The sequence below is a fragment of the Durio zibethinus genome, chromosome 2, assembly GCF_047325235.1.
Source record: "Durio zibethinus cultivar Kanyao isolate XHJ-2024 chromosome 2, ASM4732523v1, whole genome shotgun sequence".
Lineage (NCBI taxonomy): Eukaryota > Viridiplantae > Streptophyta > Magnoliopsida > Malvales > Malvaceae > Durio > Durio zibethinus.
In genome coordinates this window covers 11,563,306-11,587,263 of record NC_143163.1, presented here as the reverse complement: position 1 = coordinate 11,587,263, position 23,958 = coordinate 11,563,306, and the positions used below count along the sequence as shown (strand labels likewise).

The window sequence follows — 23,958 nt, the reverse complement described above, 5'->3', positions numbered from 1 at the left end:
AATATTTTATAATAAAAAAAGTGAATAATACTTTTCTTTAAAAAAAAAATCTTTTTGTGATATTATAAAATAAATTAAAAATAACATTCTGAAAGAAATAATTCTTGGTACTCTGCCTAGATGTTGGAGAGTCACTAACAATTATTTTTTATAAAGATTGTTATTTCATTTTAAGGATTATTGTGTTAAATCTTAGGCGAAAAGAGTTACTTTAAATTCTTCCTAGATGATGGAGAATTTTAAGATAATTCTTTAACTTAAAGATTTTCTCAATAGTTCTAAATAAATATTTTAGCAAAATTTTATTTTTTTCAAATGAAGGGAATTGGTGTTAAATTTCAAATTAAAACAAATTTTATCAAATACCAAAAATAGCGCATAATTAAATGGTACCAATTTATGGGCGTTGTAGGGGTGCTAATCCTTCCCCACGCGTAACCTACTCCCGAACCCAACCTGATTTTCGTCGATCAAAATTCATCTTTTCGATAAACTTTAAACCCACTTTTATAGTTTTATTGAAAAGATAAACTTTTGGGTGGCCAATCACACCCTAACAAAGATTGGTGGCGACTCTCTCGTTTACTTCAATTTTTAAAAACTCATTTACGTCGGCGGTCCCAAAACCGTTACGACAACCACTGCTAGCAAGTTTCAAATGACATATAAACATGATCAAATGCATGATTTCATCAAATATTTGTGAATTAATTTTCATTCTATCATAATTTGAACAAGCTAATACGTATATTCAAGTATGAACAAATTTGTTCAAGTCACAAGCATGCGATTAACAATTAAGGAAATCATCATATATGCATTTTAGAGAGCATTCATTGTTGGTAATATGCTCTAAAACCAATTTGATTGGCTATGGGATACAAGTCATATGATGCATTTTTATTATTATCAAAGGCATTATTTATCTATGAGATTGTATACTCATAATTACTATTACTTACTTCTTATATATAAAACCCTTTGAATAAATATGCTTTGCAAGGGAATTACAATGAGATTGTAATTATGAGATCATCACTACATTAAAACATTATTTGTAAGTTGTTCCTAGTTGATACTTTGTCAAGAAAGGACATTGATAAAAGCTGTTGATATCAACACATTGTTATGCTCTTACTTATGAAGCAAGTAACATTTCTCATAACTTGAGCTAGCATATAGGTACTTGTTACAAGAACAAGTTCACTGAATATGACCCAAGATGATAACGCTATCTGTTAGTTCACATATTGTCCACAGCTGCATTCTCATGTGATAGTTGTATAAGTGATCGTTTGACTTGAGATTACTTATGATCTTATATGATGAATACTATACTTTGACTTTACTTTACTTATGGTTCTAACCAAGAATGCTCCAGTTGAGTCTTATTGGACAACATGGACATATGAAGATGCATAAAATAATCTAGATGGGATTCATCACCTTATGTGATCAAAATAGTATCTTAATTAGTTTGGATTAAATTAACTCGAGACATTTTTAGCCAAAGTGAAATAAGAGTTTAGAATTATTCTAAAGCTTATTTGTGAGTTAATACTAATGACAAGACTTAAAATGATTGAATAAAAATTGAGTAAACACTAAACCAAGCTCAATGTTCAAGTTGAAATGCTTAGTAATGAAATGATATTAATTATACATCAAGACTAGGCACGAATAGGTTGTCAAGTCACATTGAATTTCTTTAGCAATTAGGGGTTATGAAAATATAGCTAGCATTGATCATGATCTATAAACATGAGATAGGCTAATTAGAGAATTAGTGATGAAGTTAAAATGTTTGATTCATTTAAGTCCGACTATAAGGATTACAATACTTATGTTTATTACAACAGGCTAATGAACTTAATAAGTCACACATAATAAGACATGTTGTGAAAGATTAAAATTAGGATAAATTAAATTGGATTTAATTTATTGAGTTAAAATCCAATATAGAGAAACATCAAAAGTCTAATACTAAATGGGACATTGTATGGCCAGCCAAGTAAGTAATCCTATTAAGAATGTGACTTGGTAAGGGGTTATTATATTAAAAATAAAATTAAGCATAAGGAAACCCTAATATTCTAGGATTTTGACTAACTCCTTATTTCTATATAAAGAACTTAAGCCGTGCACTTCTCTTGTAGCATTCTAAGAGAATAGGTATCTCATGTATTAAGAACAATTGAGAGAAAACACAAAAAAGGTAATCAACTAATCTCACTAGCTAGAGATTTAGGTTTTGAGTTCTTCTCATCCTTTGGAGAAGGTTCTTTCACCTTATTCCTGTGGATCATCATTAGAGGCTGGATGTTTGGATAACTCTAGGCTTGCTAAAACAAATTTGGTGATCTCTTGCTTGGTACAAAGTGAAGTCGGCATAAGAGGTAATATATTACTAGCAAAAATTAATTGTTATATTTGTATGATATTGTTGATTGATCTTGCTAGAAAGTTAAAAAATTTTTAATATCCCACTGCTAATACTTTGTATATTGACACAATTTCCTTCATTCATTAAGCCTAATTTCATCTCTAATTGTGCAAAATCTATCTCTATTAAGAAGTTTGGTAAAAATATTAGCCAATTGATGCAAGGCATCAATATATTCAAGCATAATATCACCTTTTTTAAGATGATCTCTAATGAAGTGATGCCTTATTTTAATATGTTTGGTTCTAGAGTGTTAAATTAGATTTTTTGTTAGATTTATGGCACAGTATTGTCACATTTAATGAGAATGTGATCTATGGTCATTCCAAAATCCTCTCATTGTTGTTTAATCCACAATACTTAAGCACAACAATTACCAGAGGCTATATATTTGGCTTTAATTGTAGATTGTGCAATATTATTTTGTTTCTTGAAAAACCATGATATGAGCATATTTTCAAATAATTATTATGTACTGGAAGTGTTTTTTTTTTTTTATCTATTTTACAACCACCAAAATTTGTATTGAAATAATTATGCAAAGTAAATGATGATTTTTTTTAGATACTATAAACCTAGATTAAGGATGTCTTTAAGGCATCTAAATATACATTTAACAGCAAGCAAGTGTGATTCTTTAGGGGATTGTTGAAATCTAGTACATAAGCACACATTAAATATTATATCTGGTTTACTTATAGTAAGATAAAATAATGAACCATCATAAACCTATATAACTTGGAATCAACATATTTACCTTCCTCATCCTTTTAAAACTTTATTGAAGTGCTCATAAGAGTTGAATATGGCTTTGAGTTCTTCATTCTAAACCTTTTAAGCAAGTTTTTGACATATTAAGCTTGGTTGATGAAAGTGCTATCTTTGTTTGTTTCACTTATAGCTCCAAAAAAATATGAGTTCTCTTAACATGTTCTTTTCAAATTCACCTTGCATGGTTTTAACAAATTCTTGACAAAGAAATCATTAGTTAAACCAAAAATAATATCATTAACATATACTTGTACTATGAGAATATCTTTACCTTTCATTTTACTAAAGAGAGTAGTATCGACCTTCTTCCTATTGAACATATTCTCATTCAAAAACTTTGACAATATTTCATACCAAGCTATAGGAGCTTATTTTAAACCATATAAATCTTTTGTCGATTTAAACACATTATTTGAAAAGTGTCTATTTTCAAAACTAGGAGATTGTTCTACATATACCTCTTCATTTATAAAACCATTTGGAAAGGCACTCTTGACATCCATTTAAAAAAGTTTGAAAATTTTGAAATATACAAATGCTAGTAGCATCCTAATGGCTTATAATCTAGCAGTTGGGACATAGGTTTCATCATAATTTATTCTTTTTTCTTGGCTATATCTTTCAGCTACTAATGTAGCCTTGTTTCTAACAACTTTACCATTTTTATCCTTTTTTTTTCTAAAGACCCATTTGGTAACTATAGTGGGATGATCATGAGATCTAGGTTCTAAGTTCGATATTTGACTTTTTTCCAATTGGTTCAATTTATTTTGTATAACCAACATCCAGTGATCACTTCATAAGGCTTCATCTATGTTCTTGATTCAATTTATTAAAGAAAAGCTACATAATTACATACATTATAAGAATATATAGTTTTTACCCTTTAAAATGGATCACCAATAATCTCATTATTTTTGACATACCTCTTTTTTCTAGGAAAATTAGGTTCTTGTTCAATTTGTTGTTACTCTAAAAACTCATCATCTTCTTTTTTATTGTTCTTCTCAATGTCATGAGATGTATCATCAATATTTTTTTGAAATATACCTATATCATCTTTAAGAAAAATATTTCTCAAAGGAGGGTTAAATTCATTAAATATGACATGTATAGATTCCTTAACAATCAAAGTTATTTTATTAAAGACTCTAAAGGCTTTTGAATTCAAAAAATACCTTAGGAAAATACTTTCATCACTTTTGCATTAAATTTGCCAAGATTGTCTTTTTCATAATTCGAAACAAAGCATTTACAATCAAAAGGGTGAAAATAGCTTCTATTAGGCCTTTAGACTTTAAAAAGTTCATATGAGATTTTTTTCAAAATTGGTCTAATCATAGCTCTATTTATAATATAAGAAGAAGAATTTATGGCTTCTATCTAAAAATATCTAAGTAAATTATTTTCATGAAACATAATTCTTGCCATTTCTTCTAAAGTTCTATTTTTCCTTTCTACTACTCCATTTTGTTGATGAGTTTTAAAAGCTAAAAAATTATAGCTGATACAATTTTTACTACACAAGTTATTAAAACCAAGATTTTTCAATTCTTTTACATGATCTTTTCTAATGCTAGAATTGAATGTCCCTTTTCATTTGTATTTGTTTGCTAAAAGTGATAAATTTTTCTAAAGTTTTATTTTTGGAATGCAAAAAGAGAACCTATGTATATCTAGTTAAATCATCAATAACAAACCTATATTGCTTACCACCAAGGCCCATTATCCTAGCAGGACTAAAATGGTCAATGTGAAGTAATTGAAGTGATTTAGTAGTTGAAACCCAACTTTCAAGTTTAAAAGAAACTTTTCTATGTTTTCCTTGAACACATGCATTATAAACCTTATCATTTTTAAACTTTAATTTAGTAAGCCAACTACTAAATCATTTTAAGAAAGTTTTGAAATCACATGTACGCTTGCATGTCCAAGTCTTCTATACCATATCCAGCTTTTCATTTTTTTGTTTTAGCCATAAATCAAACATTCTTAGAGGATAAGTCATCCAAGTGAACCACATAAACATTTCCTTGGCAATGTCCTATAAAAATAAGTTTGTTAATTTTGATATCAATCACTTGATAACACATAGATTCAAAAACAACCTTAAGACCTTTATCTCACAATTGACTAATACTATGCAAGTTATGTTTAAGTCCTTGAACAAGTAAGACATTCTCAATATTAGTAGAAAAATTGTTAACAACGGAACTAATTCCTTCAATTTGACCCTTTAAGTTATCTTTAAATGTAACATCTCATCCACTTTTAGGTTTTAAATCATTGAATTGACTTTTTTCCTTTATCATATGTTTTGAGCATCCACTATCAAGATATCATAGATTGTTCTTGCTTAAATTTACCTTGTAGCAATGCTTATCCATCTACAAGTACACAATCAAACCTTTATTTTGGGTACCCAAATTTTCTTAGGTCATTGAGTATTAGTATTCTCAATTTATGTACCTTTTGGAATCTACTTCATCTCAATAGTCTCATTTTAAAATGTGTTAACTCCTTTTATAATCCACAAACTCCTAATGAGTTTGCCTTTGTGAATGACTTTCTTCAAAAAACAACATTGCATGGAATGACCCAATTTATGACAATATGCATATATACTACATGCTTCAATTGAATAATTTGATTTAACAAGAAAGTTTTTCAAGTGAGTTTCTTTATCATTACCATTATATCCTAATCCATCTTTGTTAAAAAATACTTTTTAAGTTTAAAGCATGTCATTTAGCTTTTGATGTCCTATATTGAATCTAGAAAAAGAGTTTTGTAAATTTGCATTTTTTAGTCAAATCATGAACATTGAATTTCAAAATCTCAATTTCCTTTTCCAATTCATTCTTTGCCTTAGTCAAGAGCTTATTTTTTATTTTCAAAAGAGCTTATTTTCTATTTTCAATTTGGGAATCGTTTTCCTATACTTCATGTTTATTTTTTCAAATTTCATGGCTAAGTCATCAAAAAAATCTTGCAATTGATGAAATGTATATGAATTTAAATTATTGGAATTCAAAATTACCTTAGGAGCATTAAGGGCCATGAGACATAGGTTGGCCACTTTTTTCTCATTGAATTCAAAATTGGAGTGATCACTATCACTCCATAGGACAATTATTGCTTTTTTTTTTTTTTGGCTTCATTGCATTTTATTTCTTCCACAAAGGGTAATCCAATTTGATATGGCCTAGTTTATTGCATTCATAGCAAACAATTTGATCCTTTTCCCTTTTACTAGATTTTTTGTTGATTATTTCTTTTTCAGGTCTTCTTTTATTTGAGAACTTATAAATTTTCATGAATTTTTTGAATCTTTTTGCAAATATGGCCATTTTTTCATCCTCATCAACCTCATTTTGTTCAATCTTTTCTTCTTCTTCTTGAATAGATGATTTGGGGGCTATTACAACTTTCATGGTTGATTTTTATCCATGTTTGATCTTCATTTCATAGGTTAAAAAAGAACCAATAAGTTCATCTAATGAGAATGTATGAGGATCTTTTCACTCTTCGATGGTTGTCACATTTGCTTCCTAACTCTTTAGTAAATTATTTAAGATTTTTTTCACTATTTCCATATCTGAATATGTCTTCCCAAAAGCCTTCAATGCATTAATGATGTCAATGAAATGATTTGACATCTCATTGATGGTCTCTTATGATTTTATCTTGAAGAGTCCATAGTCATGAATAAGCATGCCAATCTTGGTTTTCTTCATTTGATTGTACCTTTATGAGCGATGGCCAAGTTATCTCAAATTTTCTTCACATTGTCACATAAGGAGACTTTATTGTATTCACTAGGACCTAATACATAAAAAAGTATATGCATTGCCTCAACATTAAATTAAGCCATCTTAAAATTATTACATCCCATTCACTTTCTTCTATGATGACTTCTTTATTTTTCACCTATTTTTTTAGGACAAGAGGACCATTTACAATTACCTTTTATTCTTTATAGTCATTAGCTTAAATGAATAGTCTCATCCTAGTCTTTCAATATAAATAGTTGTCACTAACAAAGAAATGAGATCTTATAATAGAATGACCTTCATTACCAAATGATGTGGCAATCGTTTTAATTTTTAAGAGACACACCTTTTATTAATCTTCATTTTGATTGAAGCTTGTTGATGATTTCCCTACACTTATCATAACATCATTTTGAGTCATTTGGATCAATCCAAGATTGTTAGACCTACCAAATAGAGCACTAGCTTTAATACCATTTGTTAGCTCAAAATATTGAATAAACCAAGGGGTGAATTGGTTAATTAGAAATTTTAACAATTTGATTATCAAATTAAACAATGATCACAAATATGTGTTTTCAAGCAAATCAAGACAATATATATGCACAGTAAAATACTTTGAAAAGTAAAAGAGTAAAGATGAAAAATCAACCACTAAAAAGTATAGATGTTCATTCCATCCACAAGGCACCAACATCTTCTCCCTTAACCTTGCCAAGGAGCTCAATCCATTATATAAATGTTGAATATTACAACTAGCCTTTCCAAAACTCGATACAATCAATACATATAACTCTTAAGGGTCACATTCCTTTCAAGCTTACAATCTCAAGATGAGACACAAGTGTTTTGCAAACTTAAAAATCTCTCAAAGATTAAGTGTTTTCTAATTTAAAGTATAAATAAAAGATATGAACAATAACAAGAGGATTTAAGTACAAGATAAGAAGTTATGCTCTTTCACACTTTAATTTGCTCTTTAATGCTTAAAAGAGATTAAGGATGGATAGTAATAAATTCTTTTAGCTTTTGATAGCTTATAATCTGGTGGGAGAACTCTTTATATATGTAGAAAGGAGAAAAGAATTGTTGCCTTCATTTAATGTCTTAAATGCTCTATTGAACCAATCGATTCATTTTTGGAAGGGGCTAATTAGTTTTAGCCTTTTGAGCCAAAACGTATTTTTGCAGAACAAAAATTGATCAATCCTTTTTTAGAATCGATCCATTTTAGAAAATTTTGAATGATTGAAGTTTCTGTAAAAAATTGATCGATCTATTTTGAAGGGGTTCGATCCATTTTGCTAATTTCAAATTCAAGAAGTTTTCTGCATAAAAATTGAACAATCCATTTTCAAAGTGGATGAATTTATTTTGATTGTTTTAAATTAGTGATGTTTTCTATATAAGAAACCAATTCCATTTTCAAAAGGGATCGATCCGTTTTTGCAATTTTCAAGTTTGGGACCTTTTTGTATAAAAAATCAATCGATCTATTTTTTGAATGGATCAATTACTTCTGAGTTTTCAAACAATGCTTCTAGTTTCTGTGCATGGAGGATCAATCATGTCCACAAAGGATTGATCATTCTTTTTTAATTTTGTATAAAACATGTTTTCAATAAAAAAAGGTTTCTTTTTAGCCTCAAGTCACTTTTCATTAAAAAATTACTGGCAAAATTTTTTTTTGAGTTCAATGCAATTTATTCCAAATTTTAGCATTAATGTTTTGTTATTTTAAAAATAAATATCAATTTAAGGCTAACATGATGTTATGCACATATTTCCAACTTTTAAGGCACATGTTGAAAAGCAATTTAACATTTATATTCTATCTATTTACTCAAATAATGGAGGTAAATATCAAGTTTTGTCATCATTGCTTGCTTCTAATGGTATCTGTCATTTAAAAACACCACCTCACACATCAAACACAATTGAACCTCTGAAAAAAAGCATCACTATATTGTAGAAACTAATCTTATCCTCCTTAATCAAGCATTAATGCTTCAATAGTATTGGTCTCATACATTCCGAATGATATTATATCTTATTAATCGAATGCCTACACCCATCTTTCAAAACCAATCACTTTATAAAATTATGTTTTGCAACTCACCCAATTACTCTAACTAAAATCCTTTGGATGCCTTTGTTACCTTTGGCTAAAACCTTACACTGAAAGTAAACTTGAACTCGAGTCTTGACCTTATGTGTTTCCTAGCTACTCTTCTAACCAAAGTGCATATAAATGTATGGATTTATGTACAAACAAGTTGTTATGTCTCAACATGTCAAGTTTATTGAATCTATTTTTCCATTTGCCAAAGACAATTACATTCTTAAAATAGTTTCAGATGTTGATCAATCCCATATACATAACATTGATTCAACTATTACACTCCTACCTTGTTCTTCCGCACTAAATTCAAATGTTATTTCTATGACATTCTCTCCCATCAGTGCAACTCCTGCAAATGATCCTCCATTAGGTAATGTTTCTATAACTCCCACTAGTAACATACAGCTAACCATAATACTATAGTCCTTATCATATTCCTTACCAAATACTGAATCATTATCTAAGTAACCATTACTTAAGCAGAATTACCCTTGTAGCCTATCAGAACATGCACATGAACACACATTTCCGAAATAATAATTTTAAACCCAAGAGCTATACCTTGCATATAAACATGCCTTTTAGCCATATTTGAACCTACTACTACATCCCAATCCACTAAACTACTAGAATGGAAAGCAGCAATGGCAGTTGCATTTAATGCCTTTTTAGCTAATAGAACATGGACACTAGTTCCATAAATTTCTTCTTAGAATATAGTTGGCAATAAATGGGTGTTTCATGCAAAATGAAAAGTAGATAGTACTATTAATAGATACAAGGCTCGATTAGTGGCCAAAGGATTTCAGCAAAGACCTAGCATGAGTTTTAAAAAAAATTTTAGTCTAGTGATGAAAACAGCAAAATGGTTGTGTATTGCTTTAAATCATGGTTGGCTTTTGAAACAACTAAATGTAAACAATGCACTTTTGCAAGGAACCTTAACAAAAGATGTCTTTATGTTTCATCATCAGGATTTATTGACAAGGATCATCCTACCCATGTCTGCAAGCTGAATAAGTAATATATGGTTTAAAACAAGCTACATGAGCTTGGTATAAAGAGCTGAGTAAGTTTTTTCTTGAGTTTGGCTTTATCAACTCTATATAAAATATCTCGCTATTCATTTATGCTCAACATTATGACATTATTTACTTTTTGGTATATGTTGATGATCTGATAATTATTGGTAATAATCACAGCACCTTCAACAATTTTATTGCCAAACTATTTTACATATTTTCCTTCAAAAACCTTGGTGCTCTATATTTTTTTTTCTTGGAATTAAAGTCATTCCATTCTCAGCTAGCTTATTTTTGTCATAGCACAAATACATCAGAGAATTGCTTGATAAATTTAATATGTGAGTGCACAAATACACCTATAGCTTCCAACAATCAATTAAAGATTTATGATGGCACATGTCTTGCCAATGCCATTACATATAGACAATTTGTTAGGTCATTACATTATCTATCTTTAATTAGACCTGATGTTACTTTTTCAATTCATAAATCGTCATAGTTTTTGCACTTCCACTTTCAACTTCACCAGACAAATTTAAAAGAGTGCTTTGATACTTAAAAGGGACAATGCATCCTGGTTTGGTTCTTCACAAAACTTCATTTCTACATCTAATAGCCTTTAGTGATGCTAGCTGGGTTGGCAATTTGGATGACAAGACCTCCACTTTAGGCTACATTTTATTTCTTGGCAAAAATCCACTTATGAAAGTCGGTCAAATAGAAAACTATAGTTAGATCATCTATTGAAGCTGAGGATAGAGCTTTTGCTATCATTGCTACAAAAATACTTTGGTTTAAAATTTGCTGACAAAACTAAACTTTTCACGTAAAAAACAATCTCAGCTATTATGTGATAACATCGGTGCCACTTACCTCAATGCAAATTTTTTTTTTTACTCTAAGATGAAACACTTAGCTCTTGACTATCATTTTGTTAAGCAACAAGTCCAATCAAGAACATTTACAGTTTTTAACATTTCTTCAAATGAACAACTCGCTGATGGACTTACAAAACACTAGCCAAACAATGTTTTTTATTTCTTAGATTCAAGACTAGTTTAGTTGATGGTTCCACAATTTCGCGAAAGCATATTAAAACACTACAATAGCACCAACACATCAAGCCCAGTTGTAACAGTTGCAAGTCCACAACAAAACTATAATAGGCTAAAAGACAATCTTAGTATCTACTAAAAATTAACAACAACAGAAACTTATCCTTAGTTGACTGAGCTAAATAAGTTATCTAATGTATTGATTTTCAAATTATAGATTAAGATTAAGCTAGAAGTGAGCATTAGCAAAAACTCTTGACTAACTTATATTTAGCCTTATTTCTTAAACTTTGATTATTGTATATATGTAATAGTAACAACATTTTTTAATTAGGTCAATTTTCTATCATATCTTCTTGTTTTTATAATTTAGTAATTGATATATATATATGAGATTAAAGTAATGTAGAAACTAGATTGGGTTGTCAATTATTATCAAATTCTATTGGAATGACCAATAATACACTATCATAACACGGCTGAGATCAAGAATATAAAAGTGTTGGATTCTTGTGGGAAGCAAAAAAAGCTCATAGCAGACCACCATCTTTTTCTTATAAATAAGAAATAATATTTGAAATTTACTTGACAAAACACAATGTCTACCTACTTAACAACCATACTATGTTGAAAGATTGCTTAACATACATGTTATGAATTAAATCTCTTTTTCAAATAAAACGATAAAATTAACGTTTTTATCTCAAAAGGAAAATTAACTTTTTTTTTATACAAAAAATATTTCAGCTTTAAGAGAAAAAAAGGATTTCAAATATTGTAATTTGAATTCTAACTTTATCATATGCCATAATTAAAATAAAATACATTCAATCAAATCTCAATCTCTGACCCCCTACCTTCTACTTGCTATTTAGACCAAAATGAAATTTGTGTATAAGCTTGCAATTTTTCAATTTCAAGCTTGTGTATAAATCATATAGTGACATATCAGTCCATCGAAGTTATTATTAGCGGTGTAGCTAGGAATTTGTGTTAGTGAGGTCAATGTTATAATATTATTTTTTATGAGTTATGTCATAAATAATTTCAAAACTATAATGAAATATTCAATGTATACCTGAACTTTAAAAATATCTAATATGATACTTAAGAATCTATTAATTAATTTGGTACTCATCCCTAATGTGATTAGTTTCAAATGATGACAAATGACAAACAAATAATTTTTCAAGTACCATATTAATTAATAAATTCATATTTTAGGCACTACATTAGAGATTTTTAAAATTTAGGTACCACACTGAACATTTCACTATTAATTATAGGTTACTTATAATATTAACCATTTTATTTATAATATTTTATTACTTAATATAGCATTAATAAATTAAGGGTGCATTTTCACAAGTACAATTATTTTAGTACAATTAATCAATCACAATTTAAAATTGTGTAGGAACCATCAAAATTTTATTTGGACCCATATTTATAAGTGGTGGGCCTTTATATAATTTTTTATTGTGATTAAATAATTATAGTATTGTACTAAAAATAATTGTAAGTGAAATACTCTCATATTAAATATAGAAAAATATCTCATAATATAATATAATATTTAAATAATTATATATTTTCTTACAATTTAATCATAATGAAAATTTATCTCAACGGTTTCATTAGTGATGCTGTATAAGATTTTTTTTTATTTTTCTCAAACTAATTAAAATGTTAGAAAATAATGTAAGTAAATACATGATACAACATGTTTTTTGTTTTTTGTTTTTATAATGGGATTACATTTTATAATATAGAATAACTAACTACATAAAAAATAATTACATACAATAAATTAATCATTTATAAATTAGATAAAACTCATAAATAATATGTAAGATATAGATAAGTAAAAAAAAAAAACTAAAATTGATATGTGTGATGATGACAAAGTGAAGACAAAATTTTAATAGGAAACAAGTAACAAATCAAAATTAAAATAAGTAAAAAATATGATTAATAAAAACTTAATAGAAACACATGTTAAAAAGTTTTTTTAAATCCCTAAGTTAAATTTATACTTGTAGTGAAAGAAAATTATTAAATTTTTTTTAATAAGATAAATATAAAAATAAAAATAAAAATTATTTTTAACAAATTTTAAAAGTGTTAATATAAAAAAAACTAATTTTTATACTAATTATATATATATATATATTTATTAGAATATGTTGTCAATAGTTGTATATCTAATTGTGTGTAAATATGCTTATACTTTCTTATGATATAAATATACATACCATAACCCTAAATGGGATAGGACAGAATATTTGTTCTTTATAGATTCGTTTCATGGTATCAAAGTGATTGCCTTATATCTTTCCTTATCTTCAATTCTGATCCAAGTATTTGTCTTTTTCTAAGATCTAAAAATAATTACTTTTTATTATTTTACTCCAACAACTTTCTTTAAATATATTATTTCTTAAACCTTTTAATGGCTTCCAACAACCAATCCTCTTTCATACCATCTTTTTTCTTCCTTAATATTTCTAGCGTTATCTATTTTAAATTAAACTCAAAAAATTATTTCCTTTGGTGCGATCAGATAACACATTTTTTATTTAGTGATTTAATAGGGCATGATGATGGCACCATTGCACCTCCTCCTAAAACAATAACTAAAGATAATGAAATCACATCCAATCCTACATATACAAAGTGGGTGAAAAAAGATCAATTTGTTTTCTCCTATCTGAAGGTAACATTGTCGCCAAGTGTACAAGCACAGATCCTAGGCTTGTCATCTTTTCACTAGGTTTAGATAATTTTAGAAACTATTTTTCATCAACAATGTCAAGCAAAGTTAGATCTGTTATGTGATGAGTTATAGAGTTTAAGTAAAGGAACTATGTTTATTAAGGAATATCTTGCCAAGATCAAATATATTTCTGATAATTTAGTGGCCATAAATCATCCTATCTCCGATTCAAAATTAGTCACTCGTACTTTGAATGGATAGCCAAATATCATTAAATATCAACAACTTGTTTTTGTTATTGAAAATAGAAAGAATCTCATTTTCTTTAATGATTTGAAAGCACGATTATTAGTTCATGAGCAACACTTGAAAAGAATGCAAGTGTTGTCATCACAACCTATGAATGCTATTATTAGTTCCCATAAGACAGCCATGGTAACTCACCCAAACAATCGAGGTCGGCACTTCAATAATCCTCGCCATGATTTTAGGTGTATTGGATAGGTTAATCAAGAGTGTAATAATTGTGATTTTTTTATCTTTTTCTTGTACAAACCATATGGCTTAATGAGACTTTCAATCAAATAACCGTGATAACAAGAACTTTCCACATTCTAAACGTGCAAACCGTTCCATAAAGTGTTAGATTTAACACCAATTTAACCATACTGCTGTAACATATTAATATCGCTATGATAAATCTGATCATAGTCTGGGTAATTTTTTTACTAGTCTTCATCTTTCTATTACTGTTTCAAATGATACTCCACTTAATGCTCTAATGGACAATGACAATGGTGCCTACTGGCTGGCAAATTTAAATGCTAATAGTCATATGACTTCTAATCTATCATTGATATATTAGTCCACTTCTTATGCTGGCAATGAAAGTGTTTTTATTGGTGATGGTAATTCTCTAGACATCATTTGTATTGGTGATTCTACTATATGTCTTGGTTCTACAAAATTAGCATTGAAAAATATTCTATTTGTTCCCACTTTAAAGGAAAATTTATTGTATATTGCTAAGCTAACTAGAGATAATAATTGTAGTTTCTATTTGTTTCCTTGGTGTTTTTTTATTAAAGATCTTCACATGGGAAAGTTACTTTTGGATGGACCAATTAAATGCAACCTTTATGTGATTTTTGCAAGAGATGTGGAGCGATTCGTTGGTGTGAGGCAATATGACCAACAAGCTTTGTTCAATGATAATTCTTCTTTAATTTTTAGAATAACTTGGCATTGACAACTTGGACATCCAGCTAGTAAGATTACAACATAGTTAAAATCTAATAAGTTTATTTGTTTTAAGGATTTTTCATTTTATAACTTGTGCAGCTTGTCAAGCAGGAAAAGGTAAATGTTTGCCTTTTGGTTTATCTACTAGGATAACTTCTAATATTCTTGAATTAATTCATTGTGATCTTTAGGGGCCATCACCCACTGCTACTGTTACTGGTTTTAGTTATTATATTATTTTTTTAGATGATTTCAGTCATTAAACTTGGTTTTATCCATTGAAGTGTCATTCTGATAGTGTTATTTGTTTTAAGAATTTTAAAACTATGGTTAAAAATCAATTTGGCAATAAGATCAAATTTTTTCAATGTGATGGAGCTAATGAGCTTGTTAATGGTGATTTTAAAAATCTTCTTGATCACCATGGTATTTTTTTTCAAATTTTTTTATCCACATATCCATGAACCGAATGGTTTAGCAGAATAAAAACATAGACATATTGAGGAAATGGGCCTGACTCATTGTTTCAAGCTTCCTTACCATGATCTTTTTGGCTTGAGGCATTTTCTAAAGTTGTTTCTTTTATCAATTGGCTTCCTATATTAGTTTTGGGTAACCATTCTCCTTTTGAAGTGTTATTTAACTTTGTGTAAGATTACAATCATTTGAGAGTTTTGGATGTACTTGTTATCCTCATTTAGTTCCTTATCAGAAAGATAAGTTTTCCCTAAAATCCACTCACTGTGTCTTTTTAGGGTATAGTTTAGTCCATAAAAGATATCATTGTTAGACCCCTCTAATGGTTAGGTTTATATCTCATAGCATGTTGTTTTTGATGAAAATAGCTTTTTTTTTGTAAAATGTTCTGGTTCTAAAGCTCCTAGGATTCTTTCTCATCCCATTAACTCTTTTACGTCTCTTGAGGTTAGTTCTGAGGTATCTCTACCTATACCTCCGACTATGATTGTGTCAGAACCATTACCAAATGCTTCAATCCCAAATACAACTATTTCTAACTTGATACAATTGTGTTGACACCTTCTGCTAAACTATCATCTGTGCTTTCCACTTCTTCTGGTTCTAAAACCATACATCCTATGGTTACACAAAGTTGAGATAGTACTTGAAGGCCCAAAGTACCATACCCTTTACATGCCACAAATTATCCATCTCTTGAGCTAAAATCCTTCAAAGAAGCATGTCAAGATGAAAAATAGATTTCAACTATGAGTGATGAATATTCTGCTTTGATGCAAAATAATACTTGGTCATTAGTGCCACATAATTCATCCATGAATGTTGTTGGTAGTAGTTGGATCTATAAAATCAAAAAGCAAACTAATGGTACCATTGAACAGTATAAAACAAGATTAGTGGTTAAAGGCTTCACATAACTAAAAAGTATTGACTATGACTCCACCTTTGGCCCTGTTGTTAAAGTCACCACTATTCAAATTCTTCTTTTTATTGCTGTTAGTAGAGGATGGTCCATCAAGCAATTAGATGTCAAAAATGCATTTTTACACGGCAAGTTGCATGAAGAAGTTTATATGGCACAACCACTAGGGTTTATGGACCCTAATCATCCTCATCATGTCAAGCTCTAAGAGTTTAGTTTTAGAGATTTAGTTTTGCTCTTCATGTTTTTGATTTCAAAAGTAGTCAAACAAATCCTTCTATGTTCATATGGCATTCTTTATCTGATATGATATTACTTGTATTTTATGTGGATAATATCATTCTCACTAGCTCTTCATTAAGTGTTATTCATTCATTTATTTCACAACTTTTTTCATAATTTGCAATGAAAGATCTTGATAATCTTCATTATTTTTTTGGAATAAAGGCACATCGTACACCTAAACATTGGTTGTTGACATAAACAAAATATGTGTTGTTTCTACTTTCACATTTAGGTATGAAAAACTGCAAACCTACTTCTACTTCAGTAACTGCTAGAAAGAAGCTTTCTCTATATGATGGAACTTTACTTTTAGACCTATCACAATATTGTACAATTGTTGGAGCTTTGCAATATCTTACCTTTATTAGACTTGACATTACTTATACTGTGCAATAAGTATATCAATTTATGCATATGCCTATTGATATTCACTTTTAGGTTGTAAAACGAATCTTAAAATATCTTAAAAGAACTATCAATTGAGGTATTCGATTATTTCCTTACACTACACCGAATCTCGTATGCTATGTTGATGCTGATTGGGTTGGTTGTCCAAACCCTAAACATTTTACAATAGGTCATTGTGTTTTCTTAGGTTTCAATCCTGTTTTCTGGTGTGCTAAAAAGCAAGTTTTTGTTGCTCAATCTAGTACTAAAGTAGAGTATATGGTTCTTTCTATAGCTTCTCAGAATACATTTTGGATTTCTTATATATTGAATGAGGTTGAATTTCCTCTTGCACTACCTGTTTTGTATATTCTGACAATATATGTGCTACTCAACTTGCTGCCAATCCAATCTTTCATGCTCACACAAAACATATAAAGACCTCTTATCACTTTGTTCAAAACCTTGTTTGCAAGCATTTTCTTCAAGTCCTTTTTGTTCATTCTCAATCACAACTACCCAGTATATTTATCAATGGACTTTCTTCCTCAAGTTTTTTTTATCTATTTAAGAATAAATTTTTATAGAGTTCTTCCCAATCATTTGAGGGGACGTGTTAGAATATGTTATCAATAATTATACATTTAATTATATATAAATATTTTTGTACTTTCTTATAATATAAATATACATATCATAGCCTCAAATAAGATAGGATAAAACATTTATTCTTTATAGAGTCGTTTCAATATTGTTTATTTTCAAAAAGTTAGTGAAGTCAATTCTTTCTCTAAGGTGGCCACGGCGACTGGTTATTATTACAAACTAGTATTCTATACATTTTCGATGTCAACATAAGAAGACACGGAAATTTAGCTGACTTTAATGTTAGAAGGCCATGAGCAAATCTGGAATCAACAAATGTCTTCTAGATTGATTGTCTTCAATCAACTTTTGGCCGAAAATACATTTTAATTTGAAACCATAGTGTATTTATATTAGTGCGGTGCATTGGGAGTTCGGTGCAGGAACGAAAAATCGGTGGTTTGATCAATTGGATTTTAAAAATTAAAAATTGATTTTTTTAAAAAATAATTGAAGCGATTGATCTATTTTGAATAATAAAAAATAATCAAAACGACATAACTTTCGGTTCGGATTGAATTTTTTACTATATTTTTTATCAACAATTTTGAAAAATAATTTTGCAATAAGTTTCACCCAATAAACTAACATTATAATTTTGTCATTAATGTCATATTTTTCATTCTTAAAAATATAAATAAAAAATATTATATATATTTATATTATATAATATATTTAAAAGTATATTAAAAATATTAATTAATTTAATCGATTATATTATTAATTTTCAAAATAAAAAATCAATCTAATTAATCGATTAAATTAATTTATTTAATCGATAATTATCAAAATCAAATTAATCGAATCAATTTGATTAAATTCAATTGATTTAGATCAATTAATCCATTCAAACCGTTAATTCAATACCATGGATTGAAGTCTATTGTCAGTGTAAATTACTCAATTATTTTATGTGCGCAAAAGCGGTCTCAAAACGAGAAGTGTGAGCTCAATTGAGACAGGCAATAGAATGAATCTCTACAATTCCAAATCCAAAATATCACAACGATTCAAATCAATCCGATTCATGTCTAGACGCTGGAAGAAAAAGCGTTTAAAGAAGAGCACGAAACATGCCATTAGTGGCAATTCTGTGTGGTTGGGAAGCCAATTAACGTGCCCTGATGAAAACAAAAGCTATAATAAGCCTGTCATCCAGTCGGTGCTTTTACTTGCCTTGTAGAGTTTGACACGTTCAACATTGTCTATGGCTTTGAGGTTGAGTACGAGAGAGAGACAGAATTTAGTCAAATATTGCAATCTACACCAGCCTAACCTTCAAGTCAAGTCATCTAAAATGTTAAGGCAATTTTATTTAATTTAATTTAGTCCCAATTATCCTGAAATCAGGATATATCTGAGTAGTATCAGTAGCCCAAGTGTTGTGTAAAAAGTTTGTAGATGGTTTTGGAATGGCAACAGGCAGGAAGTCAATAACAGAGTAATGGAGTGGAATACAGCGAGACCGGTATCAGGCCCCGGCCCCCAACCCATGAAAAGGAAGTCGTAGACTGGAGTTTGTTGACAGTAATTGATACTGAAAAAAGTAAAACTTGGGGCATTTGATCAGAAGACCTTTGGACTTTGGACACACAACCAGTTCTCTTCATGTTTTTGACTAGCAAGGAACTCCCACTACTTCCTCTGCCTGTCGTCACATAGTAACATGCAATGTAAAGTACTAAAAATCACACAAGAGTCCAAGGTCTCAAAGTCAACATTTTTCTCTCATACTTGATTTTTTTTTTTTTTTTTTTGCGGGGGTGGGGTGGGGAAAAAGATACAAATAGTCCAGATTGCATATTCGCTACAGGAACCGAACAATTATATGTGGCAAGGAAACTGTGAAGTTGTGGCGGCAATTTGCTCATCTCAATTGGCGCTATCATATGGTCAAGAGAACATGTCATACAATACCAAAAAAGTTTCAAAAGTTTAAGAGCCTTACTTTTGCACCTGTCAGACCTCACCCATTTCTTTACAATAAAGCCCACAAACAGGCTTAAACATAGCAAAAATAAGGGTAAACTCAACTCCATACCCTCTGCTGAAATCCTGTAAGGCTGGCCTCAGAATGGACCGTTAAATGGGTTTAGACAACACACGTGCCAAACACAATTCTCACAAGCTCAAGGATCTACATCTCCCACGCACAAACCAAAATTCTAAAAACCCGAAAAGAGGTTTTCTTTTTTTTCTATTTCTTGATAATTAGGGATCAGTCACTTCCACAGGGTTCTCAGAGAAAAATACTGCAAGTAATTATGTCTAGCCACGTCGAATCCCCGTGAAGTAGTTGAAGTCATGGTGTTGGACCCTAAGTTGCTTTAGCCACGAATCTGCCACGCTTAAAAGCGATACTAGCCTATCTTGGTCCCGTCCACAATTGCCCGAGACCCACACATTTCCTTGCATCTTGTAAGTGGCCAAACCAAAAGGTCGAAGGGAGATGCCCTCCCCTTCCTTTCGCTTCCTTTCGGCATTCTCAATGTCATCTTCGGGGTCCATATCTGCACCGAGAACAAATATCAGCAAAACAAGCACATATATCTTGGTCTTGGAAGCAAGCAATTCTCTCTCTCTCTCTCTCTCTCTCTCTCTCTCTCTCTCTCTCTCTCTCTTCTCTTTTTTACACAAAAAATAGTTTTCTAAAATTCCTCTTATCATTATGATTATTTTAACCAATGAAAGAAAGGGATTTTAACAAAAGCTGACAGAAATAAACTGAAAGTGCACCTTGGAAAGAAGAGGATAGAGTGTGGTAAGTAAGGAAGCATGTGGACAAGTCCTTTATGGTCCTTCCCATGGGAATGTGATAAATTGGGTACCTGATATTATCGATATCAAACAATAATCCTCTGTCAATAATCAGAAACGATATAGCTTTTATAATAAGTTGAGCACAAAAATAATCACCAGACTATATTCAAAGAGGTGCCAATGCTAATTAACTAATGTACAAAAGGTTAAGAAAAGAGAGAGATTCAATCGAAGTTACATTAATTTTGCATAAACTTTTTTTTTCTTTCTTTTATTTGGTTATAAACTGCTTATCGTGTGTGCATTTATTTGTGAAAGAGAGGGAAAGGATAGAAAGAGACCAGGCTACTGCCATCCAACTAGCTGGAGAAAGATCGACGCTCCTCAATGACATCAAACCAGGGTTTCTTCGAGATAATCCATTAATCTGTGAAAGGAGAGTGCAATAACGCGTCAACAAAATCTACATGCTATCATACTGTAAAGGGACTTGAAGAAACAAATTCAAGCCTAAAACAAATGGTCACAAATCATCCCAAATTTTAAACCACAAAGGCTGAAAGCGTATCAATTATTCTTCTTTGGGACAACAGTTAAAGTTAAAAGACAATTTCAGATGAAAAACAACAACTTATGCTCTCAGGTAAGGATGATAAATTGATAAATATCCTTGAAGAAAAGGAAGACAGTGAGATCATGGACAAGAGAAAAAAATATATGCAGAGAAACAAAGGCGAAGAATTTTTCATATTCAGAGGTCAAAAGTTTATTTTATCTTTTATAAGATGCTTATATTCTGACAAATCCACGACTATTCTTTTCAAGGTCTAATCAGTTCCATTGAGGAAAAGCCAGAAGGCAGATAAAATGCAAATCAAAGTAATCAGTGTAAAATAAAAAATAAAAAAGATAAGTAGTATAAGTAAGGCTAAGAACATAAAGAACAAGAGTAAGAAAAAAGTACCTTATCCATGAGCGGGACTCTTCCATAAGGAGTTGATCTCTCGAAATACTGAAAGTAAAGGTAACCCAACCTGTTATTCACATGCCAAAGGCTATCTTGATCGGACCCTCCGTCCTCCGAGGAGCATCCATCCCATCTCCATAACTTGTCACTCTCGCTCTCATCACTGTATGAATCACTAAATGACTCCCTCTCGCCATCACCTGATTCTGTTTCTTCCCTATAAAAATTCCAAGCCCAAAATTTTATCACATTTGCTTGCAATGAATTTATTCACAGATCCGCAGAATTTTATAATCGCTCAATCTAATTGCATAACCTCGATCAAGGTATTAAACCATTCAATTGCATACTTCCAGTGGGAAGCAACTTAAAAAATTCAATGATTGCCATGAACTTCATGTGATAAAACTAAATTTCAACTGCCAAAATATTTATTAAGAAAAAAAAAAGATTTACCTTAAGCCGTTGATTGAAGAATTGCTGGTAAAGATTTGAACGGCAGAGAGATAAGGAACATAGTACTGGACTAAGGTTTCGCTGTTGTTCAAAACAATGGGAACTCCAGCCCCATACGCACTCCATTCGCCATAACAATTCCAAAGATCACCCAATGTGAAATATTCGACCTTTTCTCTCTCCCAAGGGTGCCATAAACGATTAAGGTTCCTCATCTCACTCTGCAATATAAACATAAGTGATAATCATAATCACAAAGTATGAAACCATAATCAAGATAATGAAAACTTTATTTTGTTTACATAAAAAAAAAGAAAAAGATCGCTAACCTTGGGAAGGAATTGGGATTTGGCTGTTGGTGTTGTGCAATGGAGAAAGCACTCGAGGTTTGATCGCGTTAACCCTGTGTCAAAAATCATGATTCCAACAAGAGAGAGAGAGAGAGAGAGAGAGAGAGAGAGAGAGAGAGATTGGTTTCTCTCTACCTCAACCCTGAAAACAGAGGAAGTAGAAAAAAACAGAGAGAAAAAGAGAGAGGAGAAGGAGAAGGGGAGAGACGAACACAAGGAGAGAGGAAGAGAGAGATTGTCGCGATTTGGTTAGATGATGCAAATTTGTGTCTGAAGAGAAATTCTAAATTTTGACGTTTGGACGGCTAAATTTAAGGAAACAGAAAAAGTAGAGAAAATAAATAAATAAATAAATATATCTCTCTATTCAACCAAGTCTTCGTCGGTGGAGGACAATGTTGTCTAATTCATCTCTTTTCCGGCACCGGCGGATTTGAGCTACCCTCTCTCAGCCAAAACAAAAAGTGAAAGTATGGAACACAAGCGAAAATAACACTATTTTTTTTTTTTTTTTTGGGTTTTTTCTTTTAAACTTAAAGAAAACTCAAGCCTACTCTTCTTTGATCAACAATGAAGAAACATTTTTTGTTCTCTCTTTGCAAAAAGTCACGACCATTCAACGTTTAATTCTTCAAGTTAAATCCAAAAACGCACTACGCAAAACCAGCCAAATTATGTTGAAAACACCCAAATTTCACGGCAACATAGAAATAAAAACAAAAGAAGTTCGAGAAAACGATAGAAAAAATTAAAGGGGGGAATTTTTTAATGACAGAAGCCAGAAAATTTTCAAGTTTTATTGGTTTCAACAGAAACCCATGATTTCTGGGTAAAAGATTTTATGGTTTTGGGTCTTTTTACTTGGATCGAGACCACTTTTCTAACCGAAAATGAAAAAAGGAATCAACTTTCCCGGGAAAGAAAGGAAAGAAAGCAGAGCACAGAAAAAAGGAAAAAAAAAAAAGAGGGATAAGAGAAACAGAGGAGGAGGAGAAGAGAGAAGTATCAAATTTATCCAATTGTAGCAGAACTTTAGTTTCATGAAGGAACCAACAAACAGAGAGAAAATTTAGATACCAAAGCCAATAATAATTAGGCATCCACTTTTTCATATTTATATTTATTCGCACTCATAGACTCTCAAAAAATTTAGATACCAAAGCCAATAATAATTAGGCATCCACTTTTTCATATTTATATTTATTGGCACTCATAGACTCTCAAAAAATTCTGTGTGGGATTTTTCTTTTCTTCATCTTTTTATTCTTTCAATTTTTTTCTTTTTTTAACGGGACTAAGTCTATGGCTTGGCTTGCATAACAAGAAGAATTAAAACCTTTTGCAAAATCATCAAGATTGATTTTGTTGCTATATTATTTGATTAGAGGGAATTCGAGTTTTCGTATTACCCAAAATTTGAATTTTTTTTTTACTATTTACACTTTTATTTTATTATTATTACATCCACTCCTTAATCTTTTTTTTTTTAAAAGTCAAATTATGTGAAAAATTCATATACTATACAAAAATTTGAACTATACCAAAATTTGAATTTGAATTTT

General features: G+C 30.2%; 1 protein-coding gene across 1 annotated transcript; it reads right to left on the bottom strand.

The window, feature by feature from the left end:
• Window positions 1-19,753: 19,753 nt before the first annotated feature.
• Window positions 19,754-23,563, bottom strand: LOC111309277 (uncharacterized). Its single transcript, XM_022908312.2, has 6 exons — window positions 22,376-23,563; window positions 22,047-22,267; window positions 21,588-21,807; window positions 20,965-21,050; window positions 20,600-20,691; window positions 19,754-20,373 (listed from the first exon to the last, which is right to left on the bottom strand). Exons 1-6 carry the CDS (start codon window positions 22,463-22,465, stop codon window positions 20,132-20,134), a joined length of 951 nt encoding a protein of 316 aa, XP_022764047.1. The 5' UTR covers window positions 22,466-23,563; the 3' UTR covers window positions 19,754-20,131.
• Between the last annotated feature and the right edge of the window lie 395 nt (window positions 23,564-23,958).